Source organism: Lynx canadensis, chromosome B2 (assembly GCF_007474595.2).
Source record: "Lynx canadensis isolate LIC74 chromosome B2, mLynCan4.pri.v2, whole genome shotgun sequence".
Taxonomy (NCBI): Eukaryota; Metazoa; Chordata; class Mammalia; order Carnivora; family Felidae; genus Lynx; species Lynx canadensis.
The window spans coordinates 107,949,691-107,977,595 of NC_044307.1; the positions used below are offsets into that span (position 1 = coordinate 107,949,691).

Here is a 27,905-nt window from a genome sequence, read left to right on the forward strand (position 1 = left end):
CTTATAATTTTACAAATTATTTTAAATAGCTTAAAGTTAGCATAATTAATAATCTTTTTAAAAATGTTTATTTATCTACTTTGAGAGAAAGAGCTGGGGAGGGGCAGGGAGAGACAGAATCCCAAGCAGGCTCAGTGCTATGAGCACAGAGCCTGATGCTGGGCTCATACTCACAAACCATGAGATCATGACCTGAGCCAAAATCAAGAGTCGATGCTTAACTGACGGAGCCACCTGGCACCCCAATAATCTTAACTAAACTTTCCATATCATGGGTATCTATTATCTTCATATATGTACACGTTACATAGATACGTTCTTCAAATTCATTCATATTTATAATCAAAAGTCTGCTATTTATCCAAAGCTGAAGCATTACAATTATACTTCACTGACATGATTAAAATAACTATAAGACATTTTGGCTACTATTTTTATTATGTAACTTCAAAACAGTGATCCATGTGTTTAGTGTTATGGAAACATAATATGCTATATATGAAAGCCCTGTAGATTAGCATCAATCAAGTGGCTCTCCGGAGCCTAGGGCTAGACTGTTTGGACGACACTGGCAACCATCAGTCCCCGCCAGCAGTGGAGCTGCTCTCTGCCTCCCACAGAAGAGGAACAGATGATGGTGCTTCCTTCTGTTCTAACAGTGACCCTTTCTGGATCACCCACTTACTAATGGCATGTGCTGTAACACTGCTGAGGGGCATGTCCAGATTAATGGGAGAGAAGCAAGTCAATGTTGAAACTGCCATTCTACACTGGTGACCCGGCTTATAGCAGTAAATTCCGAAAATTGGGTTTGGCCATCTTATCCAACCGTCCTTTTCACTAAGTATTCTGCCTCTAGGAACTACTACTTTTTCCACCACAGGCAGCATTAAATGAGGTAGAAGTACTTAAGAAGTATTTCTTTTACTGAATGCAAAGTACTTTATCAGACATTAGTGGGGTAAGAACAGAAGTAAAGAAAATACTTGCTTTTTTCCCCCAACTGTTTTCACATCCAGCAGCTCATGGGATCCTCATAGCAACATGGGGAGGTTACAGGTGAGGAAACAGGCTCAGCAAGATTGAGTAATGGGAGAAACTATAAACTCCCAACTACAGATTTACAAATGTTAAACTAATATTATCATCACTGTCATCAGAATCTTACTCCTTATTTCCCAACTGTGGCCTAAAACGTCCTAAGTGCAGAGAGTCATGCCTTATCCGTGTCTGGATCCCTCACAGGTTATCAACCAACAACTGGACATATACTCAGGGATCAATATCCATTTTATGATGGGTTCATTTATGTAATATACAACCGAAACTCAGCAGGGAGGAGGGGAAAAAACTCACATCCAGAGAAAACACCTGCTGTTGAAGAGCTTACCTAAAGCTGAAGTAAACTGTGATGCAGTATCTGTATTTTCTCAATCAAAACTGTCCAGCAGAACAAAAAAAATGGACAGTTGCTAAGGTTTTGCTTACAACACTTAGTATATTCCACTACTTAGTAGAAGAGCAATGTAAATATGAGCAAGGACCTTAGAGAAATGAAACGGATTTCAATACTAAGCTACAAAAATTAAATTTGAAATAATATTAATAAAAGGCAATGTTTCCTGAATGCTTGATATTTACTAAGCACTGTGCTGTAAATGGTTTACCTCATTTAATTATTACAGTAGTGGTGTGAGGTGTATTATTACCCCCTCCTGCAATATGCAGATGAGTAAATTGAGGCTTAGAATAAGTAACTTGCCCAAAGTGACATACTAAGCGATGGATCAAGAAATCACACCCAGCCAATCTGACTTCAGAGCCCACACTCTAAATCACCTCTCTGAAGGAAAAGTAAGAACTCTCTGGAAACTATACGCTTAGTTGTTATGGATTCTTTTCTCCACTTTCTGAGGGAATCTAAATATTTGCTCTGCTCCGTGAGAATGGAAGGGAGCAGAGCCTTTCAAAATTTGTAGGTGACAGAGCATTGTTTAGTTGCTACCTATGAGAGTTTGAATGCTTACCAATAGAAGAATTGTGCATCCTGATTGTTATGGGTTGAATTGTGATCCTGAAGAGATATGTGGAAATCCCAACCCCTGTACCTCAGAATGTGACCTTATTTGTAAATAGGGTCAGTGAAGATGTAATTCCTTAAGAGGTCATAGGATGAGCCCCTAGTACTATGTGATGGGTAGCCTCATAAGAAGAAGATGTGGGGCAAAAAGGGGGGAAGCCTGGGTGGCTCAGTTGGTTGAGCATCTGACTCTTGATTTTGGCTCAGGTCATGATCCCAGGATTGTGAGATTGAGCCCTGAGTAAGGCTCCATGCTGAGTGTAGAGCCTGCTTAAGATTCTCTCTCTCTCTCTCTCTCTCTCTCTCTCCCTCTGCCCCTTCCCCTGCTTGCGCTCTCTCTCTAAAAAGTAAAAAAAAAAAAAAAAAAAAAAAAAAAAAAAAAAAAAAAAAAAAAAAAAAAAAAAAAAAAAAAAGAATATGTAAGGACACACAGGAAGAATGCCACTGAACACCAAGGAGGAAACTGAAATGTGACACAAGCCAAGGAAGGCCTGGGGCTACCAGGAGCTGGCAAAGGTGAGGAAAGACCTGCTTTCTAGGTTGAAAAGGAAGAATAGTCTTGAGAACACCTTGATTTTGGACTTTCAGCCTCCAGACGGTGAGAGGATAAATTCCTGTTGTTTTAAGCCACTTAGTTTTAGTATTTTGCTAGGAAAGCCCTACAGAACTAGTTTACTATATATAATGTCTATTTATGAGAAATTTAAGCAGAGTAATTAAATTATATTTTTACCTTGCTAATGTTTATAGCAGAACTATAAAATTACCTCAACATTCAATAGAGCATCCTTGGTCTCCTTCAGCCTGCCTTTAGTCAAATCAAGCTCATTTTGAAGTCTTTCCTGGGAGTCCTGAAGACTAGCAATGAGTCCTTCTGCAGAGCCAAGACCTTGTTCACTTTTCCTTACCAGATCTTGGAGGCGGCCAATCTGCAAGTAAATACAGTACTTTTAATATACCTCACTGTTATCGACTAGCAAAAGTCACGTTTGTTTTCTTAAAGTCTTTTCTTTAGTGGTAGTGTTACTGAATGGGTCTTTTTTGATGAATTTGGAAGAAGCACTTAAATAATCACGATAGACTTCATCTGTTGTTTTTTTTTGTGAAGACCTCCATATTTATGATTTCCCTTTTTTGTGACAACCATGGAAATAGGTGGATAATTCAAAGCCCTTGTTTTAACAAAGAGAATTCCCAGTTCTATTAAAGGAACTGAACCAAGATGATTACATCAAAGACAGAGGGGAAAAAAGTATTTTTTTTAGATAAAAAAGTACTTTTAAAATTGCTCTTCAAAATTCAATCACTTACACTTCATTTGAACCCAGTTCTCCTACCATTTATAAAGTGACTGATTTAGGTCAATAGTGATAAGCTGGTAAATGTGTATTAGAATAAATTGTGATTTCTTTGTTTCCATACAATATCTGAAATTGTTAAGAGTTGATTTATATATACTCTTGAAATTAGGAGTTAATAAGACTATTTGTTGATTAGGAAGATCTATATCCTCGAGTTATGAGAACTAAAATCAATAAATGAAATACTTTAAATTATCTAGGAAACCACTATGAAGTAAAAATCTCATTTTTATAAAATGGCCAAGCTGATCAAAACTCGACAGAAATGAAAACTGCTAATTTAAAAATAACACCTGAATATTTCTCATTGTAAATACAGACACCATAAAGAAAATTATAAACATTTTCCTTCAACCTCGTCTCAATTCAGCACCCCTTTTCCTGTCCCCTTTCCACGCAGATGTTTATATACTGGACAATTCTGGTGATGGATACCAACTTCATAAAATGAGCTGGGAAGCTTCTATTTTTTTCTGTACTCTGAAATATTTTCACAGTTAAGATTTATTTGAAATTTTAAGTTTGTTTATTTGAGATGGGGGAGGGTCAGAAAGGGAGGAAAAAAGACAGTGCCAAGCAGGCTCCACGCTGCAGCGTGAGCCCAATTAGGGGCTTGATCCCATGAACCATGAGATCACGACCTGAGCCAAAATCAAGACTCAGACCCTTGGGGTGCCTGGGTGGTTCAGTCAGTTAAGCTTCTGACTTTGGCTCAGGTCATGATCTCGTGGTTCATGGATTTGAGCCCTGCATCAGGCTCTGTGCTGACAGTTTAGAGCCTGGAGACTGCTTCAGATTCTGTGTTTTCCTCTCTCTATGCCCCTCCCCCACTTGCACTCTCTCTGTCTCTCAAAAATGAATAAATGTAAACAAAAAAATTTAAAAGAAAAAAAAAAAAAAGACTTGGATCCTTAACCAAATGAGCCAGCCACCCAGGAGCCCCTCTGTTTCTTAAAATTTTTAATGAAATTCATCCATTAAAATCCTCTGGGCCTGGTGCCTCTCTAGATACATGTTGGGAGTCTTTATTTCGTGGTTATAATTAGTTCGGTCAAGTTAATCAACTACTTTCAGTCATTTCAGAAATTTAAAATTTTATACAAAGTCATCTTTTTTCCTAAAGAATAGAATATGATATTCATTCCATGTTTTAACATTTTCTCTGTCACTGAATTTATGCCCCCTTTCTCTAATCAATCTAGCTTATTTGTATCTTTACTTTTTGTGTTGATCTGGCTTGCCAAAAAAATTTTGTTTCACAATCCAGATAATTTTCAAATGAGTAACAGTTACACGCACAAATGGAATACATGAAAAAACTGATAGGGATGCTTGGGTGGCTCAGTCAGTTAAGCGTCTGACTCTTGGTCTCAGCTCAGGTCATGATCTCACAGTTCGTGAGATGGAGCCCCACAATGGGCTCTGTGCTGATGGTGCAGGGCCTGCTTGGGGTTCTCTCTCACCCTCTCTCTCTGCCCGTCCCCTGCTCACATGCTCTGTCTCAAAAATAAATAAATAAATAAATTGCAGAAAAGAAAAAGAAAAAAGAAAAAAACTTAGTATTGTAGTTATTACCATAAAGAATAGACAAGATCTATTCAAGAAACTAACAATATAATTAGACAGAATTGATATGTTTAAATAGACAAAAACCTTAAAATGCTGCACAATTAAACATTATAAATAAATAATAACTTTTTATGGTTCACCAAGGCATTATAGCTTGTATACCAATATGACCCTACTTATACTAATCTTCATACCCATACTGTCTTTCATCATTCTTACAGCTGGAAAATTTACACCCACCTTTCAAAGACCACCTCCCATACCACATTTAAAAATTCTCCAATATTACATTCTCCAGAGTTTTTATGAACACTTATGGTAGAGAATCACTCCCTCCTCTGAACTTTAAAAATACATTGTATTTATCACCAATTCATAACAGTCACTTGAAACTATGAGGTCCTTGACATTTTGTCAAAGTATCACTACCATCTAGAAGATATCATGTAGTCAATAAATGTTTCCCAAATCATAAAAGATATGCAATATTACTGATGTCACCGGACTGTAGTTCCAACTTTTCTGGAGAGCAATTTAGTAATAAATAACTTGACGTATAACATTATTCCTACTCTGACCCAGTAATTTCATTGAGGGCAAGGTTACACAAAAAGGAAATAATTTTTAAAAATAAAAAGTATTAATAGAACTGATAATTTATCCAATTACCAGTAAAAATAAGACACTGATAAACAGCATTCAGAGAAGTCTTCTCTAATACCCCAGGCTCCTCAGGCTTTCAGGGCTCATGGCTGAAATACACCTTGGTTGGTCACTGATGAGGACAAAGAACTGGCCTTAGGAAACCGCAATCCTGCCATACTGGCCATGGCCTTTGCACGATCATCCTTTCTCCTCAAGTTAAGAGGGAGCAACTCCTTAAAATTATCTTTATAATAAAGTATTTAAAACATTAAATGCTCAACAAAGAAAATGTTTAAGCAACTATGGTAAAGATATATAATGGAACACTATATGAATATTTTAAATGACTAACATGTAGACAAAATTAAATGCAAATATTTATATGTAAAAAAGTTTTATAAATCAAGTACACAAAGTACTGTGAATATAGATTGCAACCATACTAAAATGCACATACACATATTAAATACCATTAGAAAATCTGGAATCCTGAAAACGTTCCTCATGTTACTTTTTTTTTTTTTGTAAAATTGCTTAAGTTCATAAAGAGCAATGTTCAAAACTTTAGCACGTACCAATCAGTGCCTTTGAAAGGAATATATTATGGATATTCCAGAACAGACTTTAGAAACTCAATCCTGTTCTCTAAATCATCACAATAAATAACCTATTTGTCTTCTATTACCTAAATGCTAGTGTAGCCACTACAGGAGCCAGAGAAATTAGTTATTTGTGTGTTTCAGTAGGCTGAATTCTAATATGACCCCTCTCTGACCCTCACTTTCCCTGGGACTTAGGCATATATGATGGGATTTGCTCCCATAATTGTATTATGTTATTTAGCAAAAGGGATCTTGTAGATATAATTAAGATCCTTAACTGTAGTTGACTTTAAGGTTATCCAAAAAGATACTACTCTAGATGGGTCTGACATAATTGGGTGAGCCCTTAGAAACCAGAGAAATTCAAAGCCACTAAAGTTTTCCTGATAGCCTTGAACAAGTAAACTGCTATGTTATAAGAGGAGGCAGTCATGTTGCAAGGGCTTGAGGGGGGCTTTTAGAAGTAGAGAGCTATTTCTGGTCAACAGCTATCAAGAAACAGGGACCTCAGTCATACAGCCACAAAGAAATGAATTCTGACAACAACCAGTAAGCTTAAAAAAGGATCCTGTGCCTTAAATGGGACTGCAGTATGGCTATCACCTTGATTTCAGCCTTGCGAGATCCTGAACAGAGGACCCAGCTAACCCATACTTGGACTCCTGACCCACAACACCATGAGGTAATAAACATGAGCTGTGTGATGCCACTAAGTTTTTGGTAATCTGTTACACAGCAATAGAAAACTAATAATCTTATTTATTATTATTAAACTAAGTTGACTTAGTTTTCAATGAGTTTTATTCATTCAACAAATATTTCATTTGCAAATACTGATCTCTTATGTGTCAGGTAGTGTATCATCTGTGATACAACATTTTATAATAAAGCCAAATGATGTTTGTTGTAACTAACTACTGAACTATGTATATGCTTAAAAATCTTATGTCCAGAAGAAAATCTACAACGTACATCAGAACATTTAAAAAGACTGTAACAGATTTTATTGACCAGTCTAGTATTTTGTCCTCAAAGGTGACCCCAAATAACATTTGATAGGATAACAGGATTATCCTCCCCCTGAGATTTTAGACTCACTAGCTTCCCTTAATATATCTTCATATGATTTGGGCATTCATGAATTTATCACTGAAATCCCTAGCTGACCTACTTATGTTTTTAGGTTTTATCAATTCTAAGAGTATCAAGATCCATCTTATGAAGATAATACATTCATTAATTTTTTTCTAAAACAATCACTCTCAGTCTTTATGAAGTACCCCTTAATTCTTTCCCCCTATCTTTCCATAGATATATCTATTTTCCATCTAATAAATGTAAATGGAATAAAATCTCTATTTAAAAGGTACAAATTTCAGGTGTGCCTGGGTGGCTCAGTCAGTTGGGCATCTGACTCTTGATTTAGGCTCAGGTCATGATCCTGCTGTTGTGGGATCAATCCCTGTGTTGGGCTTTGTGCTGAGTGGAGCCTGCACGGAAATTTGTCTCTCCCTCTTTCTTTCCCTCCCTCACATGCACTCTCACTCAAAATAAATAAACTTTAAAATAAAGTAAAATAAAATACAATAAAATAAAACAAACTTAAGACTAGATAAAATGCAGCTATATGTGGTTGGCAAGAGGCACATGTAACCATCAGTAGATGGAAAAAGATATACCAATCATAACAAACCAAAATAAAGCTGGTGACACACTATCAAACAACACAGACTAAACCACAAATCATGATTCATTAAGTAGCTAAAAAAATTTTATATTTGTATGCACATAACAAAACTTTTAAATATTTAAAGCAAAAATTGAAATAATATAAGAAATAAACAAATCCCCCATCAAAGTATCAGTTTTTAGTAAGTGATATATGAAAAAGATAAAATACAAAAAGAATATAATATTTGGAACCATATGGTATCTGTCTTTCTCTGTATGGCTTATTTCAGTTAGCATCACACTCTCCAGTTCCATCCACGTTGCTACAAAAGGCCATATTTCATTTTTTCTCATTGCCACGTAGTATTCCATTGTGTATATAAACCACAATTTCTTTATCCATTCATCAGTTGATGGACATTTAGGCTCTTTCCATAATTTGGCTATTGTTGAGAGTGCTGCTATGAACATTGGGGTACAAGTGCCCCTATGCATCAGTACTCCTGTATCCCTTGGGTAAATTCCTAGCAGTGCTATTGCTGGGTCATAGGGTAGGTCTATTTTTAATTTTCTGAGGAACCTCCACACTGCTTTCCAGAGCGGCTGCACCAATTTGCATTCCCACCAACAGTGCAAAAGCATAAGAGACTGTTAAAAACTGAGAACAAACTGAGGGTTGATGGGGGGTGGGAGGGAGGGGAGGGTGGGTGATGGGTATTGAGGAGGGCACCTTTTGGGATGAGCACTGGGTGTTGTATGGAAACCAATTTGTCAATAAATTTCATATATAAAAAAAAATAAAATAAAAAACAAAACAAAAAGAGACAAAAAAAAAAGAATATAATATTTGGAACACAGAATATTGAAGAAAAGAACTTAAAATCTTGTTTAATGAACTGGGATACAAGACTACATTGAAAAATTGGACACACCCAGAATATTAAATTTCTTTGATGAATATAAAAATTTAAAAATTGCTTTCATACAAACAATATTTAACCATGATGCAGTTAAAGTTTAAAAAGCATGTCAATCTCACACAAATCTCCCATAGAACAGAAAAGGATATAAGTCTTTCATTTTAAGAGGCTAATAGGACCTTGATTTCAAAACTAGAAAGGATGGTATTAAAAGGGAAAAGCTCAAAGCAATATTAGTTGAACCTAGGCTTAAAAAACTCCCAAAACGAATATTAATAAACTGAATCTAGTTATTATACACAAAAAGATATATATAATCTATTATGACTACCTTGGGCTTACTTTAGAAATCCAAAGTTGATTTAATATTTGAAAATTAATATAAGGTACCACATTAACAAATTAAAGAAAAAAAGTATGATCTCGACAGATGCAGAAAAATCAACATCAATTTATGATTTAAGTTAGGAAACTAGAATTATAAGAGAATTCCTAAACCTGATAAAGAACATTTACAAAATAAAATTTTAGAGAAGCATGATAATTAACTATAAAATGTTGACATCCTTCACTTTAAGAGCAGGAAACAAAACAAGAAAACTTATTATCTCTAGGCATCTTATCCAGCAAAGTAGGACAAAAAAAAAAAAAAAAAAAAAAAGATGTCCAGGCTGAAGGAAAGGGTAGGTACATACAGAGGGATGAGCCAGGCAAATTCTTGGGGAGTGGTTCTTTTTTTATTTTATTAACTTAAATACAAGATAGTTAACATATAGCAGAATAATGATTTCAGGAACAGAATTTAGTGATTCATCACTTACATGTAACACCCAGTGCTCATCCCAAAAAATGCCCTCCTTAATGCCCCTTGCCCATTTAGCCTTTCCCTCCTATCCAACACCCTTCCAGCAACCCTCAGTTTATTCCCTATATTTAAGAGTCTCCTGTGATTTGTCTCCCTCTGTTTTTATTTTTGCTTCCCTTCCCTTATATTCATGTTTTGTATCTTAAATTCCACATATGAATGAAATCATATATTTGCCTTTGACTGACTTATTTTGCTTAGCATAATACACTCTAGTTCAAGCCACATTGTTGCAAATGGTAAGATTTCATTCTTTTTGATCATTGGATAATATTCCATTGAATATATATACCACATCTTCTTTACCCATTCATCAGTCAATGGACATTTGGGCTCTTCCCATACTTTGGCTATTGTCGATAATGCTGCTATAAACATTAGGGTGCATGTGCCTTTCGAAACAGTATACCTGTATCCCTTGGATAAATACCTAGTAGTGCAATTGCTGGATTGTAGGGGAGTTCTATTTTTAATTTTTTGAAGAATCTCCATACTTTTTTCCAGAATGGCTATACCAGTTTGCATTCCCACCAGCAGTGCAAAAGATCCCTCTTTCTCTGAATCCTTGCCAACATCTGTTGTTGCCTGAGTTGTTCATTTTAACCATTCTGACAGGTGTGAGCTCATTGTGGTTTTCAATTGGTATTTCCCTCATGATGAGTGATATGGAGCATTTTTTCATGTGTCTGTTAGCCATCTGGATGTCTTCTTCAGAAAAGTGTCTATTCATGTATTTTGCCCATTTCTTCAGTGGATTATTTGTCTTTTGGGTGTTGAGTTTGGTAAGTTTTCTTTTTATAGATTTTGGATACTAACCCTGTATCTGATACGTCATTTGCAAATATCTTCTCCCATTACATTGGTTGCCTTTTAGTTTTCCTGATTGTTTTCTTCACTGTGCAGAAGCTTTTTATCTTAATGAGATTCCTATTGTTCATTTTTGTTTTTGTTTCCCTTGCCTCTGGAGACATGTCAGGTAGTAAACTGCTGGTAGAATTCTCCTGGAAAGTCATCTGGCCCTGGACTCTTGTTTGTTGGGAGACTTCTGAGTACTGATTCAATTTCTTTACTGGTTATGGGTCTGTTCAAGTTTTCTACTTCTTCCTGTTTGTTTTGATAGTTTATATGTTTCTAGGAAATTGTGCATTTCTTCCAGATTGCCCAATTTGTTGACATATAATTGCTCATAATATTCTCTTATTATTGTTTGTATTTCTGCAGTGTTGGTTGTGATATTTCCTCTTTCATTTGTTATTTTATTTATTTGGGTCATTTCCTTGTTGATAATTTGGCTGAGCTTTATCAATTTTGTTACTCCTTCAGAGAATTAGCTCCTGGTTTCATTGATCTGTTTTACGGTTTTCTTGATTTCGGTATCATTGGTTTCTGCTCTACTCTTTATTATTTCCCTTCTTCTGCTGGTTTTGGGCTTTATTTGCTATTCTTTTTCCAGCTCTTTAGGTGAAAGTTTAGGTTGTGTATTTGAGACCTTTCTTCCTTCTTTAGGAAGGCCTGGATTGTTATATATTTCCCTCTTGTGACAGCCTTTGCTGCATCCCAGAGGTTTTGGGCTGGTGTGTTTCCATTTTCATTGGCTTCCCTGTACTTTTCAATTTCCTCTTTAATTTCTTGGTTAACCCATTCATTCTTTAGTAGGATGTTCTTTAAGTATTCAAGACCTTTCAAAATTTTTCCTTGTCATTGATTTCAAGTTTCATAGTGTTGTCTGAAAATATGCAAGGTATGATCTCGATCTTTTTGTACTTGTTGAGGCTTGATTTGTGTCCCAGTATGTGATCTATTTTGGAGAATGTTCCATGTGCACTCAAGAAGAATGTGTATATGCTGCTTTAGGATGAAATGGTTTGAATATATCTGTTAAGTCAATCCAGTCCAGTGTGTCATTCAAAGCCTTTGTTTCCTGTTGATTTTCTACTTAGATGATCTGTCCATTATTGTAAGTGGGGTGTTAAGGTCCCCTATTATGGTACTATTATCAATGAGTTTCTTTATGTTTGTGTTAATCACACAATTATAATAAAACATATGTAAGTTTATATATAATGTAAATATATAAATGTGATTTATATATTTGGGTTCTTCCACATTGGGACATAAATATTTACAACTGATAGATCTTCTTGGTGGATAGACCCCTTATTTATGATATAATGCCCTTCTTCATTTATTGTTACAGTTTTTATTTTAAAATCTAGTTTGTCTAATATGAGCATGGCTATTCAAGCTTTCTTTTGATGACCACTGGCATGATGGATGATTCTCCATCCCCTTACTTTCAATCTGCAGGTGTTTTTGGTCTAAAATGAGTCTCTTGTAAGCAGATATAGATTGGTTTTGTTTTCTTATTCATTCTGATACCCTATGTCTTTTGATTGGAGCAATCAGTCCATAGACATTTAGAGTGAGTACTGAAAGATATGAATTTAGTGCCATTGTGGTGCCTGTAGACTTGATGTTTCTGGTAATGTTCTCTGGTCCTTTCTAGTCTTTGTTGCTTTTGGTCTTCATGGTTTTGTTACATCTTTTCTCCAAAGAGTCCCCCTTAAAATTTCCTGCAGGGCTAGTTTAGTGGTCACGAACTCCTTTAGTTTTTGTTTGTCTGAGAAACTATTTCTCCTTCTATTTCAAATGACAGCCTTGCTGGGTAAAGAATTCTTGGCTGCATATTTTCCCAATTCAGCACGTTGAGTATATCCTGACACTCCTTTCTGGCCTGCCAACTTTCTGTGGATAGGTCTACTGTAAACCCGATCTGCCTTCCCTTACAGGTTAAGGACTTCTTTCCCCTTGCTACTTTCATAATTTTTTCCTTGTCTGTGTATTTTATTTATTATTTATTTATTTTTGAGAGACAGCGTGTGTGCAAGAAGGGAAGGGGCAGAGAGAGACAGAGACAGAATTTGAAGCAGGCTCTAGGCTCCGAGCCGCAGAGCCCTACACGGGGCTTGAACTCACAAACTGTGAGATCATGACCTGAGCCAAAGTCAGACGCTTAACCAATGAGCCACCCAATTATTTTGTGAATTTGACTATGATATGCCTTGGTGATGTTTGGTTTTTGTTGAATCTAATGGGAGTTCTCTGTGCTTCTTGGATTTTGATGTCTGTGTCCTTCCTCAGAGTAGGAAAGTTTTCCACTATCATTTGCTCACATAAACCATCTGCCCTCTTTTTCTCTGTTCATCTTCTTGGCCTCCTATGATTTCGGTGTTATTCCTTTTTAATAAGACACTGAGTTCTCTAAGTCTTTTATCATGTTTTTTCACCTTTGTTTTCCTCTTTTTTCTGCTTCGTTATTCTCCATAATTGTGTCTTCTATATCGCTGATTTGTTGCTTTGTTTCATCCATCCTTGCTGCTGTGGTATCCATTCAAGATTGCATCTCAATTATGGCATTTTTAATTTCATCCTGACTAGATTTTACTTCTTTTATCTCCAGAGAAGGGGATTCTATGCTTTTTTCGACCACAGCTAGTATTCTTACTATAGTGATTCTAAATTCTAGTTCAGACATCTTGCTTAGATCTGTGTTGATTAAGCCCCTGCCTGTCATTTCTTCCTGTTTTTTCTTTTGGGGTGAATTCCTGCTGAGTTCTGTGGCTCAAGTTATGCATATCATTGTGTTAATCCTCATATCAATTTCCTAGGTGTGCAAAATGGTTTGGTGCTGATCTACCTGTGTTTCAGGGATGAGATGAGCTGAGGGTCTCCATGCTGCTCCACCATTTTCAATTCTTTTCTCTTGGGGCATATTCTAATATGGCACCAAAACATTACCAGGGTACTAAAGCATAATTGAGAAAGTATCTAAAAGGAAAATCAATTACATGTTTATTATAGCTCTTCTCAGTGAGATTACAGTGTGTAGATTGCAGGAATGCTTAAACCATTTGCAACTGAGAGGAGACCCTGGGGGAGCTTAATGAGAAACACAGATGGTCACTAAACTGCCTTCTAATGAGAGCAGGACACCATAACTGCAAGGATCATATCCTGCCAAGAGAAATATGCAAATATGGAGCAGCAGTGAATTATCTTGGACAAGAGAAGAGAGGCTGACCTAATCTAATATAGCTAAAACACCTGCTTTTTGAAAGTTCATTTTATGCTACTTCACTTTCACAAAATACCTACAGTAGTACCTATTTTTGCTAACAGAAATAATCTGGAGAGATTTTCACTTTTACAAAAAAAAAAGGCAAAAAATAAAATAGCATTCAGCATCTGTTTTGCAGTGAACCCTCACAGAAACAGCATGCACCCCAGGAAGTGAGAGGGCCCCACTAGTTCCTTCCTTCAGAACCACACTCAGCATTTCAGTATCACACTACCATAGCTTTGAACTGTGTCTGTGAGCATCTGTGCAGTTGCTGGATATTTTTTGTGTGTATCTGTTAGCAAGATGGGTCCTAAGGTATCAGAAAAGCCTAAGAGAGGTTAATTTTGGGGTCTTGGAATGCTCAAACAATTTTCCATATAAATTAATCATAACTGCTTATTCACCTTACACCATTTCAGCTTACAAAAGGTTTCTGAGGACACTCTACCTACAGACAAGCAGGGGAAACCTGCAACAGTCTTAATTCTATCATTCCCAAACACAGTGATTGGTGCCTTCTCTGAATAAATGTTTAAAGATAAGTAAAGAAGACTGGGTGCAAATGATTAGCATGCCCAGGGGCACTCCTGTGTTGGCATGGTTTCTGTGAGCAGCAGCTGAGTGATGAGAAAGCAGGACTTAGACAATCTTGGGAGAGATGACGCTATTGAGGCAGGAACAGCTGACAAGATGAGAAATGTCAAGACAAGAACTTGTCTTAGGAAGAGCACTCTGCAAGACAAGACTGTCCACACACATGAAGGATGAACTGGAATGGAAGGAAAAAAAAAGACAACAGGTGTGGCTATTCTAGGGTATAGGTGAACCTGGGCTACAGAGAGAAAGGAAAAGAACAAACAATATTAGAATTTTTAAATTGTCTTTACATTTATTTTATTCACAACAGAATTTGTGAATTCACATTCTTTTTATACTCTTAGCCTTCTCTAAGCTAAAGAATACTATTTTCTTATAGCATTTAAAAATTATTTTAGATGTCACTCTCCAGATGTTATAAAATCTCTCTTTTTAAAATGGAGATACAGTGTAGAGAATACTAAGTCTGTGTTTTACAAAAGGGTGTATAAACCTTTTCAATTATTTTTCATATGGTGACATTATCCTTTTTTTTGCTTTTCCCCACAAAAGCACCTGGGTCTAATGTTTTGGGTAGTAAATTTTTACCTGGTAAGATATAACCCATGTATTATGAAAAATTCAGCATGAAGCAAAGTGATTATTTTTACTCTAGATATTTTACCACCTCTGGTACAACATTACCAAATAAGGATGTTATGGATAAGACATAACACAGGTGATAAGGCTAAAGAATTCTTGCCTCTTGATTGGCTGTATTCAGCTTGTCTTCCAGCTCTTCCTTCAAGTTTTCCAGCTCTCGTTGAAGTTGACTTTTATCCTCTTCCAGGTTTAGTTTCTCCTTTTTATACTGTTCCTCTAATTCCTTAGGAAGAGACATTTTTAACCATTAACAAAATTGCAAACATTGTATACCTCAAAGACTCCAAGAAAAAGACTACTATTCTGTTTTATATTTTGATATTTTGCTCTTCAAATTAGCCTTATTGTTAATTAATAATATTGGAGTTATTATTCAACCTAACTAATCCTAAGGGATTAGATTCTGTCATTCTGAATCACTTATGATGTGGTTAAATAATTATTATTTTTTTAATGATAAGAATATTTGACTGGTCTAGATCAAGCTGAGTCAGTAACAGGAATGTATGCTATAAGTGATAATGTGGGGAGATAAATAAAAATTCTAACTATCTCTTGAATATAGAATTATTTTATATTTATATAAAAAGAGCCAAAATCCAGTAACATTTCTGGAACACGAGAACATAGCCCAGAGCTACCAAGTACAAAATTAAGGCATCTAAAGAAACAATGCCAGTAAACTGATACTTACTGAAGAACACCTACTATCTGGCATGCTACTTGGGATGTGTACTTGGGATACACAGGTATTAACACATGGGGCCTGCCCTTAATTAGTTCAAGGTAACAAGCAATTAAAGAATATGTGATTGGGGCGCCTGGGTGGCTCAGTCGGTTGGGTGACCGACTTTGGCTCAGGTCATGATCTTACAGTTTGTGGGTTCAAGCCCCACGTCAGGCTCTGTGCTGACACCTCGGAGCCTGGAGCCTGCTTCAGATTCTGTGTCTTCCCCTCTCTCTGCCCTCCCCTGCTCATGCTCTGTGTCTCTCTGTCTCTCCATAATAAATAAACGTTAAAAATATTAAAAAAAAAAAGAATACGTGATTAAAATTAAATATCCATAGGGACTACAGGAGTGCATGGATGGAGAACTGGTAAATTCTATCTTGGTGAGGAAACCTTCACAGATAATGCAATTCCTAAGTAGAGTTTGAAGGAGTGTACTAGTAAGGAACAGAGGTGAAGCAAGGGGGAAATATAACATGTTCAGCAGAAGAAACCCGTGCAAAAACCATGGAGGTACAAAAGAGCCTGGTATGTTACAAGCAGTTCAATATTTCATTAGTGGAAGGTGAGAAGAGTAATAAATGCAGTTCTGTGGAGCTCCCAAAACAAACTCTGGGTTTGATGATTTGCTGGGATTACCCACAGGACTCAGAATATAGTTGTCCTCACAGTCATAATTTACTTTATAGCAAAAGGATACTAAGGACATTTAGCAAAGGAAAAAGGCATAGGGGGTGAAGCCTGTAGGAAGCCAGGTACAAGCTTCCAAGAGTCCTCTCACACAGGACTCTCTAGCAAGTTGTGACAATAATGTGAAATGTTGTCTTCTAGTAAAGTTCATGAGAGACTCATTGCCTAGGTTTTTTATTCAGGGCTAATCACATAGGTACCACTTGATTACCATGTGCCAAACACCCAGACTTCATGAAGGAAAGCGGATGTTCAGCAGAAACCATATTGTTTGCATAAACACCTTAGGCACATGAGCTGTTATCAGGGAATGGTGGAAACCCTCCCGAAATTCAAGTTCCCAGGTACTAGCAAGGGCCAACCTTGCACCGCGTGCCTTTCTAAGGATAGCAGCTTCAGGCCTGCAATGGTAACTCTTTTCTGCATGGATTCTCTATATATTCACTTTCAAATGGGGTGGGTAAACTCAAGTTTTGAAAAAAAATATAATCCTTTTTGATAACTAAGTAATAAGGAATGAAGAAGTCACCTTTAGGTAAATGTTCTTTAAAAGAACATGTGACATGAGGCACCTGAGTGGCTTACTCATTAAACAGCCAACTTCAGCTCAGATCATGACCTCGCAGCTCGTGAGTTCAAGTCCCGCATCAGGCTCTCAGATGACTGTGCTGACAGCTCAGATGGAGCCTGGAGCCTGCTTCAGATTCTGTGTCTTCCTCTCTCTCTGACCCTCCCCTGCTCATACTCTGTCTCTCTCTCTCAAAAATAAACATTAAAAAAATAATAAAAGATAATGTGACATTGGAGAAAGACTATTCTAAAAGGAGGCTGGTCTGAGCTGAGGCTCAGATATGAGCTAGCTAGGCAAGAGAGGAATGAAACAGCAAGTGATAAGTTATTTTGAGAAAAGGGAAGGGGATAGATAAAGCTATCATGAGTTTTGACTATGTTCACACACAGGAAATGCATGTCATGTGTTTTATAGCAACCACATTTTAAAGAAAGATTGCAAGAAATGTAAGTAGCTTAAAGCAGATTTTTAGGTGGCTCAGAAATTGAAATTCAGTGGGCAAGGGTATAATTAAGAGAGAAGTAATGAGGCAAAAATGATATTGATGAAAGATGCCTAGATTCTAGAACTTAGAACTTAATATAGAGGAGTAAAGACAGGCAAAAAGCAGAACACCTGCAGGTTAAATATCACAATAAGGGAGAAGGCTAAGGTGAATAAGGGATGTAGAGATGAAAAAACAAAACAAAAAATAGCTATGGAAGAGCTTACTGAAGCAGCAGTTACCACTGAATACTTCACTACAAATCCCTGAACAACTGACACAGACATACAGAGTCAGTAAGCATGTACATGCACCACGTAATTAAAGCTGTACAAATTCGTTCTGGAATAGTGAGCTGGCACAGAGAAAATAACAACCACAATTTTGAGAAATAACATGTCATTAAGATTTGTCTCCAGCTACATAAACATATAGTAGCAGGTTTAGACAGAAATAACATTTTAACAGGAAGTTTTGAGTTTTTAATTAAGTTCAAGTGTTGAATATTTTTTCCAACTAGTTGTGTCACAAAAGGAAGAGACATAGAGGCGAATCTCTCAATTCATATCCTGCTTCTTCTATATACTAGGTTGGTGGCACTGAATACATCATTTAGGTTTATTAAAACTATTTCACCACCTGTATAATAAAAATGACATTAATCTTCAAGCCTTAAGTAATGAGGAGTATACAAGAAAGCTCTTAATAAACTCTAAAAAGCTATTATGTAAAACATACAACAATCATCATTAATACATGCTTTTATGTGGTGGTTAAACGCCTTAGAGTTTGACATCTGAAACCTGAGTTCAAGACCTGACTGATTCTTACTAGCTGCATGTGATTGAACAAGTGTTTAACCTCTCTTTCCTCTATCTCCTCTTCAGTAAAGCGGGTGCAAAAATTAAACCTATGAGTGTGGTGGGAATTAAGTAAAAAAACAGATGGAAAACACTATTGCAGCGCCTGGCACACTATAAGAAATACTAAAAACTAACATTTACTTATCACTATATGCTAGGACATGTCTGAGTTCTTAACATTTTATTTCACTTAACCTTCACAGGAACATTATAAGATGGATCTCCTCTTCATCTGTCACACGAGGACAGGCATGGTTTTTGAGGCCCAAATTTAGGCAGCCAGTAAACAAAGAGCTCAGTGTAAATCCCAGATCTGTCAGACACCTTGTTTCTTCTACTATGCGAAAGGAAACATCTACAGGAGAATAAGTGCTTCAGCTAGTTGAGACTTCCCGAGGAGCACACTTAAGACAGTGTCTCATGAAGAAACAGCTCAAGATCAAGGGAGTATTACCATGGCTCATACAAAGTAGGAATGCCTCCTATCAATTTACACACAGGAGATAACAAGAATTTTTAAGTATATTACTCTCTGAATCATGATTTACAGATTATGAGAGAGCAGCCATCAGAATGAAGTAACTCATTACTCTACAATATGGGTCATACTGGATCATTACAGAAACCCTTCCAGTTCACGATGCAATGCTACGTTGAATTTATACTCACCGCTTGTAGTTTTTTCTTATCCTTAACTGCATTACTGTGGACAGCTTCAATTGCCATGTGATGCTTCCAAGCTAATTCTTCCAAAGTCTTAGAATGAGCCTCATTTAATTGAGCAACCTCCCCTTCCAATCTATTTTGCAGGTTTTTTAGCTCCATCTCATAATATTCTTGCTGAGTTTTCTTTGCTTCATTTACTTTCTAAAATTAAAGCAAATAAAGATCAATAATTACACCTGCTTTTTTCATTACTGCTATTAGTATTCTGAATACTCAATAAATACATACATTTGAATGAACTGAGTACTATGGAATTTAGACTTCGGACATGAGATTACATCATTGGTGTTCTCAGAAAATGACAGGGTAGCACTGACAAAATTAATAATTTTAACACAAGTAATAAAACAGGCTAGGTCAGAACCAAGTGTGAGTTAGCACATCTGTGAGCTTAAGACAGAAAGCCTTCCTGTATGTCAAAGCTGTACACAAAATGGCTTACCAATTTACCACTCAGATGATATTCAATACAATTTCACTGAGTGCCAATTATATGCCTTTTAAGCAGTCACAGTCTGGAAAAAGGCAAAAGACAATGGAAATATAATTTTATACATTCTATGAAAGGAGTGTACATCACACATTGTAAGAGTATACAGGAAAGGAGACTAACCTGAATGGGGTGGGAAAGGGTGTGTGTGTGCATGTGTGTGTGTGTGTGTGTGTGTGAGAGAGAGAGAGAGAGAGACATACATACATACATACATACATACATACATACATCCATCCATCAGGGAAGGCTTTCCAGAAGAGAAAACATCTGAGCTGCTGATGACACGTTCTCATTTAATTCTCACAAGTCCATCACGAAATGAAAGAGGAGAAAATTTCAAACCTAGATCTGGTGTCAAAAACCTGCATTCAAAACCATTTCCAGCATTTTGAAAAATGAGCAGTAGCCAGCTGGGTAATGAAGTTCAGATAAGATAGGAAGACCATGTAGCTGAGCGGTGTGGACGGAACAGCAGATATGAGGCTGGCAGTGGTAAGGAATGGGGCTCAGCAGGGAGCATGAATCAAATGATGGAAAAGGGTCTTTTATGCTAAGGACTCTGACTTTTATTCTGATAGGAATGAGAAATCACTGCAATTTATGTAACTGACATATTTTTAACAACAGTCATGTTGACAGTAGGCTAGTGAGCTGAGGCAGGGAGAGCACTTAGGAAGCTGTAACTGAAATCCAGGCAACAATGATCTAAACCTAAACCTAGAATCCGCGAAAGGGTATGAAGGGATATGATGGAATAAAAATATATTAAGGGAACAGAAAGCCAAGAGGACTCCCTAACAGATAAGAGGGTTAAGGAAACAGTAATCAATAACAACTGATTTACCAAGCTACACACACAGTAGTGCTATTGGTTGAAAAAAGGAGTGGGGAAAAAAAAAAGTACTTCTGAGGGGAGAAAGTTCTAGGTATGCTGATTTGACACGTTTGTGAGAAACCAACATATCTTGTGGGAGTTAGACACACAGGGCACAAATTTAGGGAAAAGATGGGGCCTAGGCCAACAGATTTGGGAGGGATCACTTAACAAGTGACAGCTGATGTTACCAGAATGGAAAAGCATATAGAATGAGGTGAAAATGCTGGGGAATGTAAATGGTAAGGGAACAGACATAAGGAAAGCTCACAAACAAGACTGCAAGGCCGGGCAGGCAGGAGGAAAATGTGGGAGAATGTGAAATACCAAAAGGGAGATGTTGTAAATCAGAGAGAAATAAGTAACACTGTTGGATGAGATTCATCAAGTCCAGCAACCAGGATGTCCCCGGAGGCTGGGGCAAACACACATTCTGTGGAGTCGTCGTAAGAGAAACCACATGGCACTCAGGTAAGGCATGAATGGGAGGTGAGCAAAGGGCAAGGAGATCAGACTTATTTTTAATATGCCTGGTTGTTGAGGGAAAGAAAGATTCCAAAACTCCCACTTGATACCTGAACAACTGCAATAAATATTCAGCAATTACTCTACAAATGATAGGTCTTATTTGTTTAATCTAGAAATTCAATATGTTGGTATATGAATTTTCAGAGCTCAATGATTGCCAAAAGTTTTACCGAAATTTCCTAGGTGTATAGGCAAAAATACATTTCATCAGTACAAAAACATATGATCAACCACAATGTACATTCCACTGAAATAAGAGTTTCACAGTTTCTGGTTGAAATACGTTGAAATGTCTTAAGTTTTTACATTATAAATTGTTAATAATATTCTGAATACATGGGAATGCCAGCTGGTGCAGCCACTCTGGAAAACAGTATGGAGGTTCCTCAAAAAACTAAAAATAGAACTACCCTACAACCCAGCAATTGCACTACTAGGCATTTATCCAAGGGATACAGGTGTGCTGTTTCGAAGGGACACATGCATCCCCATGTTTATAGCAGCACTATCAACAATAGCCAAAGTATGGAAAGAGCCCAAATGTCCATCGATGGATGAATGGAAAAAGAAAATATGGTATATACAGATACAATGGAGTATTACTCGGCAATCAAAAAGAATGAAATCTTGCCATCTGCAGTGACGTCGATGGAACTGGAGGGTATTATGCTAAGTGAAATTAGTCAGAGAAAGACAAAAATCATATGACTTCACTCACATGAGGACTTTAAGAGACAAAACAGATGAACATAAGGGAAGGGAAACAAAAATAATATAAAAACAGGGAAGGGGACAAAACAGAAGAGACTCATAAATACAGAGAACAAACTGAGGGTTACTAGAGGGGTTGTGGGAGGGGGGTGGGCTAAATGGGTAAGGGGTACTAAGGAATCTACTCTTGAAATCATTGTTGCACTATATGCTAACTAATTTAGATGTAAATTTTAAAAAATAAAAAATAAAATTAAAAAAATCTGAAAAAAATATTCTGAATACATGTACAATAGATAGTCCAGCTTTATATCTTTTTCCTCAAAATAAAGACAAAAACTTACTAGAATTAAGAAATGGACTGTTATTGGAGCTCCTGAGTGGCTTAGTTGGTTAAGCATCTGACTCTTGATTTTGGCTCAGGTCATGATCTCACAGCTTTCTGAGTTCAAACCCCATGTTAGCTGCTTAGGATTTTCTCTCTCCCTCTCTCCACGCACCGCCCCCACTCTCTCTCAAAATACATAAACATTACATAAAAATTGACTGTTACTGTGAAGTAGAAGTAAACACTTTTTAAATCAAATCTGAGAAAACCGAACTTTTTTTCTTTTCCTTTCTTTGTTGTGGGACAGCAGGTGGGGGGCAAACTCTACTGCTTTTTACCTTCTCCAGTTCCAAAATCTGCTGCTTCTGCTCTTCATCCAGACTCTGAGTTTTGCTTTGCAAAAAAGCTCTTTCTTCTTCAAGCTGAGACAATCTCTCATTGGTCCTTGATTTTTCTGATTCTAGATCTTTAATTGTAACCTCCTGGGTCATCTGAGTCGCTTGAAGCATTCCAATATGACCTATACCCCAAAAAGAAAAACTCTGCAATTTAAAATTTGTTGCACTGTGGTGTAAAAGTTTATATTTAATGACACAATTGTACTTAATACCTGAGTGAAATAAATAGTCTGCATGTACAAACAGTACTTTGGTTTGTTCACCGTATAAAATGGAAATATTTACCATGGGAATGTTTCTTATCCAAGTAGAATCATTTAAACGAGGAAAAGGTCTATTTTCACATCACTGCATCACTGTACCCAGGACCCTTTTTTAAGATTGCACACTAAACAAGCTGAAGTAGAAGCAACTCTCAGAGATGCATGTAAAAAAAAGCCTTGGGAGTCAAACAAAGAGGATGGCACTACAGTGCCAAAATGAGCAATTTGTTCTTTTCTAATCTCTTTTTTCAAATTCTCACATAAAGAGAAAGAAATTTAGGGGCGCCTGGGTGGCTCAGTCGGTTGAGCATCCAACTTCGGCTCAGGTCATGATCTCTCAGTCTGTGAGTTCGAGCCCCGCGTCGGGCTCTGTGTTGACAGCTTGGAGCCTGGAGCCTGCTTTGCATTCTGTGTCTCCCTCTCTCTCTGCCCCTCCCCCACTCATGCTCTGTCTCTCTCTGTCAAAAATAAATAAACATTAAAAAAAATTTTAAAGAGAAAGAAATTTGTACACAGGTAGTAAATATGGAAGGCAGTGGTTTGGTTGAAACTGAATTTGTTTTAGACAAGAAACCTGATAAAGAACTAAGGTGGATTAAGAGATTAAGTCAGCAAGTTATCAAAGAATAAATAAATGACAACAACAAAAAAGGGGGACGGGCAATAAGAGAGACAGAGAGATGAAAAATGAGTGTGAGATAAAGGTCTCAGAAAGCATGTGTTAGGTAGGCCAGTGGTTCTCAAAGTGCCCTGGACCAGCAGACCTGGGAACTTGAGCCCGCAGTGAAGATCATCTCAGACCTGCTAAATCAGAAGCTCTGAGGCTGGAGCCCAGCATCTGTGGTTGCACAAGCCCTTTGGGTGATTTTCATACACACTAAAGTTGAAAAACTACTACTTAGGAGAAAGGTCATCTGGGAATTCACAGATGAGCCAATCAAATCAAATGACATTCTCAAAGAATTACTTCAAATGGCTTCATCTGGCACACTAAACACTTGGGCAAAATGTAACTTCAGAACTGACATGAATCACCCACTTCCTCTAGTACAGGTTATGAAATGAGAACATTAGCCATATTAGGATGGGCAACTCAGCTTTAGTATGTAAATGATCCTTATTAATAAGCCAAATGAAATGAGGCACTATAATTCACATATAGTTCCACTAATTTAAATACTTTAAAACATGTTTTTAAAGAACAAAAAACTTCTTAGAATGCTTCTTTGTTCTTTTAGTGAATGATTTATTGGTGATAAAATACCTGCTCTTAATTTTTGTATAAAAATATATATTCTTAAAAATAAGTTATTATTTGCTTATCTTATGATTAAAAAGAAATTAGAGTCCTTTAAAATATTTAGAATCTAAATAATGTTAAAGTATGAGAAGAGAAGGCAAATTTTGTCTTGAGTAAACATTTTAGTGTTGTTTTTAGCTAAGGAATACACCAAGAACTGTGGTCACACATACTAGCTTTGAGGACAAGGTCTGAAGCCTGTTGTTGTAAACGTTCTCTGGCCGCTGCTAGCTCACTTTCCACTTCCTTGTGCTTGCTTAGTAAGTCCATCTCTCCCTCTTTGGCATCATCAAGCTGTTTTTGAAGAACCTAAGAATGATCAAATAGCCATTACTAATATGCAAGAATGATGCGAAGCTAATTAGCTAAGCTAATGATGCCAATTCACTTAAATTACAAGCATCAGGGGCGCCTGGGTGGCGCAGTCGGTTAAGCGTCCGACTTCAGCCAGGTCACGATCTCGCGGTCCGGGAGTTCGAGCCCCGCGTCAGGCTCTGGGCTGATGGCTCAGAGCCTGGAGCCTATTTCTGATTCTGTGTCTCCCTCTCTCTCTGCCCCTCCCCCGTTCATGCTCTGTCTCTCTCTGTCCCAAAAATAAATAAACGTTGAAAAAAAAAAAAATTAAAAAAAAAAAAAAATTACAAGCATCAACTTTCTCGTATTCAAAAGTCGCAGTTAATAATACCTAGTTTGAAATGTTTTGATAACACTTAGAACTTACCTTCATAAATCATATGACCCAATCATGAAAGGCTATTCAACCTTTTTTAATCCACTCAAATGCTGTAGATATTAAAAACAGCTATGAAATTTTCTATACCTATTTTCAGGTTTGGAAAACAAATTTTTGATCACTGTGCAGACCATTATTAATGAAGGTAAAGGAGAAAACATAATTAAAACTAAAGCCCAATATTTTAACTCTCCCAAGTCACTTGTGAAAAATATCAACACATTATTTCAATAGAAACCTTTCTTTATCAGGTTTTAAGTTATCTTTATGGGCCTGTAGTATTTGAAATTCTAGTAGTACATAATAACTACAGAGTAGTAAAAATTGCCCCTTTCTTGATTTTTCTCACAAAGGAAAAGCAGAAGAAAGCAAAATGGAAAAAAAAAAGTTAAAGTAGTCTAATTGAAAAGAAAAAGACAAAACTGGGGAGGGAAAGAGAGTGGGTATCCATAGGTTGAAAGTGAGAGGCTTTACTTACCTGAACATTGTTCTCTGCTGTAACAAGTGCTATCTGAAGCTTTTGGCATTTGTCGCGAAGACTTCCAGCTTCATCCTGTACCATCTGTAACTCTGTCTTCAATTTTCCTATAGTTTTTCTTAAAATTGCTTCTTGTCCCTGAAATTCTTTTCTAAGATCAGCTTCCTTTTCTTTGCTAGCCTGGAGGCTTTCCGCTGTAAAAAGCTGTGACCTTTTCAAAGTATCAAGCTCGTGCTCATAAAAGGACTGAGCTTTATTCAACTTGCCTTCATAATCCTCAATTAGCTTTTTCCGTTCAAGTCTTAGCTCCTCCAGTGTTTTGTTTAATGTCTCCACCTCCACCCTGTGCAGTTCCTCTGCCTTCTCCTGCCCTTTACTGACCGAGGCACTGTGATCCTGCTGGGACTTCAACAGCTCTTGGATTTCCCGTCTATGAGCAGTTCGCAAATCTTCCAATGCCAACCGTTTGTCTTTTTCAAACTGTACTTGGAGTTGCCCAAAACTCCGCAATCTTTCCTCAAATTTCCTTCTGATCTCTTCAACCTCTCTAGACATGGTTACTATGCGTTGGACATGCTGGGCTTCTGCACAAAGTTGCATGTCCTCAACTCTGTGCTTATAAGCTTCAAATTCTGTCAAAGCCTGCTGCTTCATTTTTATGTGGTCTTCTAATGATGCTTCTAAAACCTGAATCTTTCTCTTCAGGTCTAACTCCTCTGTTACTTTGCTTTTATATTGCAATATTTTTTCTCTTGTTTCTGCAAGAATCTGTTGGATTTCTTCTTCATGAGCATCTTTGAGGGCCTGAATTGCAGATTCATGCTCATCATTTTTAGTATTTAAAGCATATATTACCTGCATAGTTTTAAAAAAGGGAAAGAATTGAGCAAACCATGTTCTGTTCTTACTGAAAGTTAATTCTTCCATTTGAATTGATATTTTTCAACACACAAAATTGGGTACGGTAAATACTAAATACTGAAGCTTCATGCATTGTTTTAGATTCATAGATTGATTTACGTAGCAAAGTTTTACCTTAGCACAACCTGAAAAGTTGCATCTGAAGATTCCACTATAAATGAAACAGTGAGGAGAAAAGAGACAAAGGAAGCCTAGAAGAAAGGAGTTCTCCATAGGGTCCAGTCTAGTTTGGGGTGAGGATCAGCAGAAAAGCCTCAAAGTATCTGCCTTACTCTAGTGCTTTGCATGAGTGGAAGTTCTAGGCCTTAAGTCTTCTTAAAGGCTCTTTCATCTGTTTAATGTCTAGTACGTTCTAAATTTAGAAATTTCCTCTTCTAATTCTCCTGTAGTCAGTTTTTAAAGCTGATCCTCTTCTCTCCAAGTTCCTAGTGGTCTCCTTACAAAATCCAGTTAGTACTTTTCTGCTCACATATTAAACACTATAGTTTTACTCACTGCCTAATTTTCCCTCTGAATCCAGGCAAGCCAGGTTTCTAGAGCCAGAGTATCTGGGCAAAGGTCTTTATTTTCATTTTAGTCCTTGGATTTTAATGATTCCATTGACATTTCCCCAACCTTAATTACAAATGACAACATACTCCCTTTGTAGTGATGCTCCCATTCTTGTATGTTCTTTGATACCCTCCATCATACCACTGTGGCCAAACAGTACAATATTCATGACTATTACTTAAGGCTTACAGGTTCACCCACTTTCTTGTGAAGTAAAAAGAAATGAACACTCTCCAATCTAAAAATCCAGAAGCTAAAAAATCAGTGTCCTGGAGCTTTGCTCGTTTCAATGTGATCTTATTCTGGCTTTAGAAATGGATTCCAGCCCCAAAAGTCAGAGGCAATTAAGATGCAAACGTGTTGCAATTTTTTTAGAGAACTTGTTCATACAGCCTGAGGTAACAGAAACAAACTACCTGGCTCTTCACATATCCTGGTGACGCCAGATCCTATTGCTAAATCTAGGTGGTCACCTGCTAGGCCTGTAGCTGTACTTGTGGAAGGAGAAGACACACTGGAGGCTTACCCCACTGAAGACACATTGGAGGCTTACCCCACTGCAGGGGCTTCACTCTCTCCACACAGGGCTTTGTCTTCCAGAATCAGTCCCCTATTCATATACTCACTTGGTCTGCTCTAACTATTGAGAGATGTAATCATAGCAAAGGTGAAAAGATTGAGAGATGGCAGGACTCCATTTGTCTTGCCAGCTACTTCACCTGCTAGCTACTTCCAAAGGGAAATATGTGCACAGAACAGAAATAAATGCTCATTTCCAGTTTCTCCTTTTTTAAATAACCCTAATTCCAAATCCCAGGTTATGTCCCTAATGAGCTAGACAAGATCCCCATAGAGGATTCCTTTCATTTACACATTTAAGCCTAAAGGTAGCCTATAACCCAAGAAAGTTGGTAGACTCCTACAACCTTCCTCCAGGGTCTTACCTACCCATCATGTTGATGCCCACAAAAGACTGAAAGAGGCACTAAGGGAAAAAAATGCCAACTAGCTGGAGAGAAGTCCATTTGTAGAATGCTTAGAGCAGAGATGGTGTAGGCCACAGGTCTCAGACCTTCCCAGGGAATCTGCACAAACCCCCTAACTATCTTACTAAGCACATGGAAGGAAAAGAAATGATACAAGAGATGGAATCCCTAGAGAATAATAAGTCACACTTTTCATCATTTTAT

At 37.2% G+C, this 27,905-nt stretch overlaps 1 protein-coding gene across 6 annotated transcripts in view; it reads right to left on the reverse strand.

The window, feature by feature from the left end:
* Window positions 1-27,905, reverse strand: part of FAM184A (family with sequence similarity 184 member A) — a 127,588-nt gene that overhangs the window by 50,459 nt on the left and 49,224 nt on the right. For all 6 annotated transcript variants that reach the window (XR_003968948.1, XM_030316246.1, XM_030316243.1 and 3 more), the window contains exons 2-7: window positions 25,243-26,097; window positions 24,205-24,340; window positions 22,409-22,590; window positions 19,080-19,277; window positions 15,173-15,295; window positions 2,848-3,009 (exon numbers count right to left, since the gene is read on the reverse strand). Coding sequence is in view for 5 of the 6 variants with exons in the window: in XM_030316246.1 (XP_030172106.1) it covers window positions 2,848-3,009; window positions 15,173-15,295; window positions 19,080-19,277; window positions 22,409-22,590; window positions 24,205-24,340; window positions 25,243-26,097 (1,656 nt within the window). In the remaining variant the exon portion in view is untranslated. The remainder of the gene's footprint in view (window positions 1-2,847; window positions 3,010-15,172; window positions 15,296-19,079; window positions 19,278-22,408; window positions 22,591-24,204; window positions 24,341-25,242; window positions 26,098-27,905) is intronic.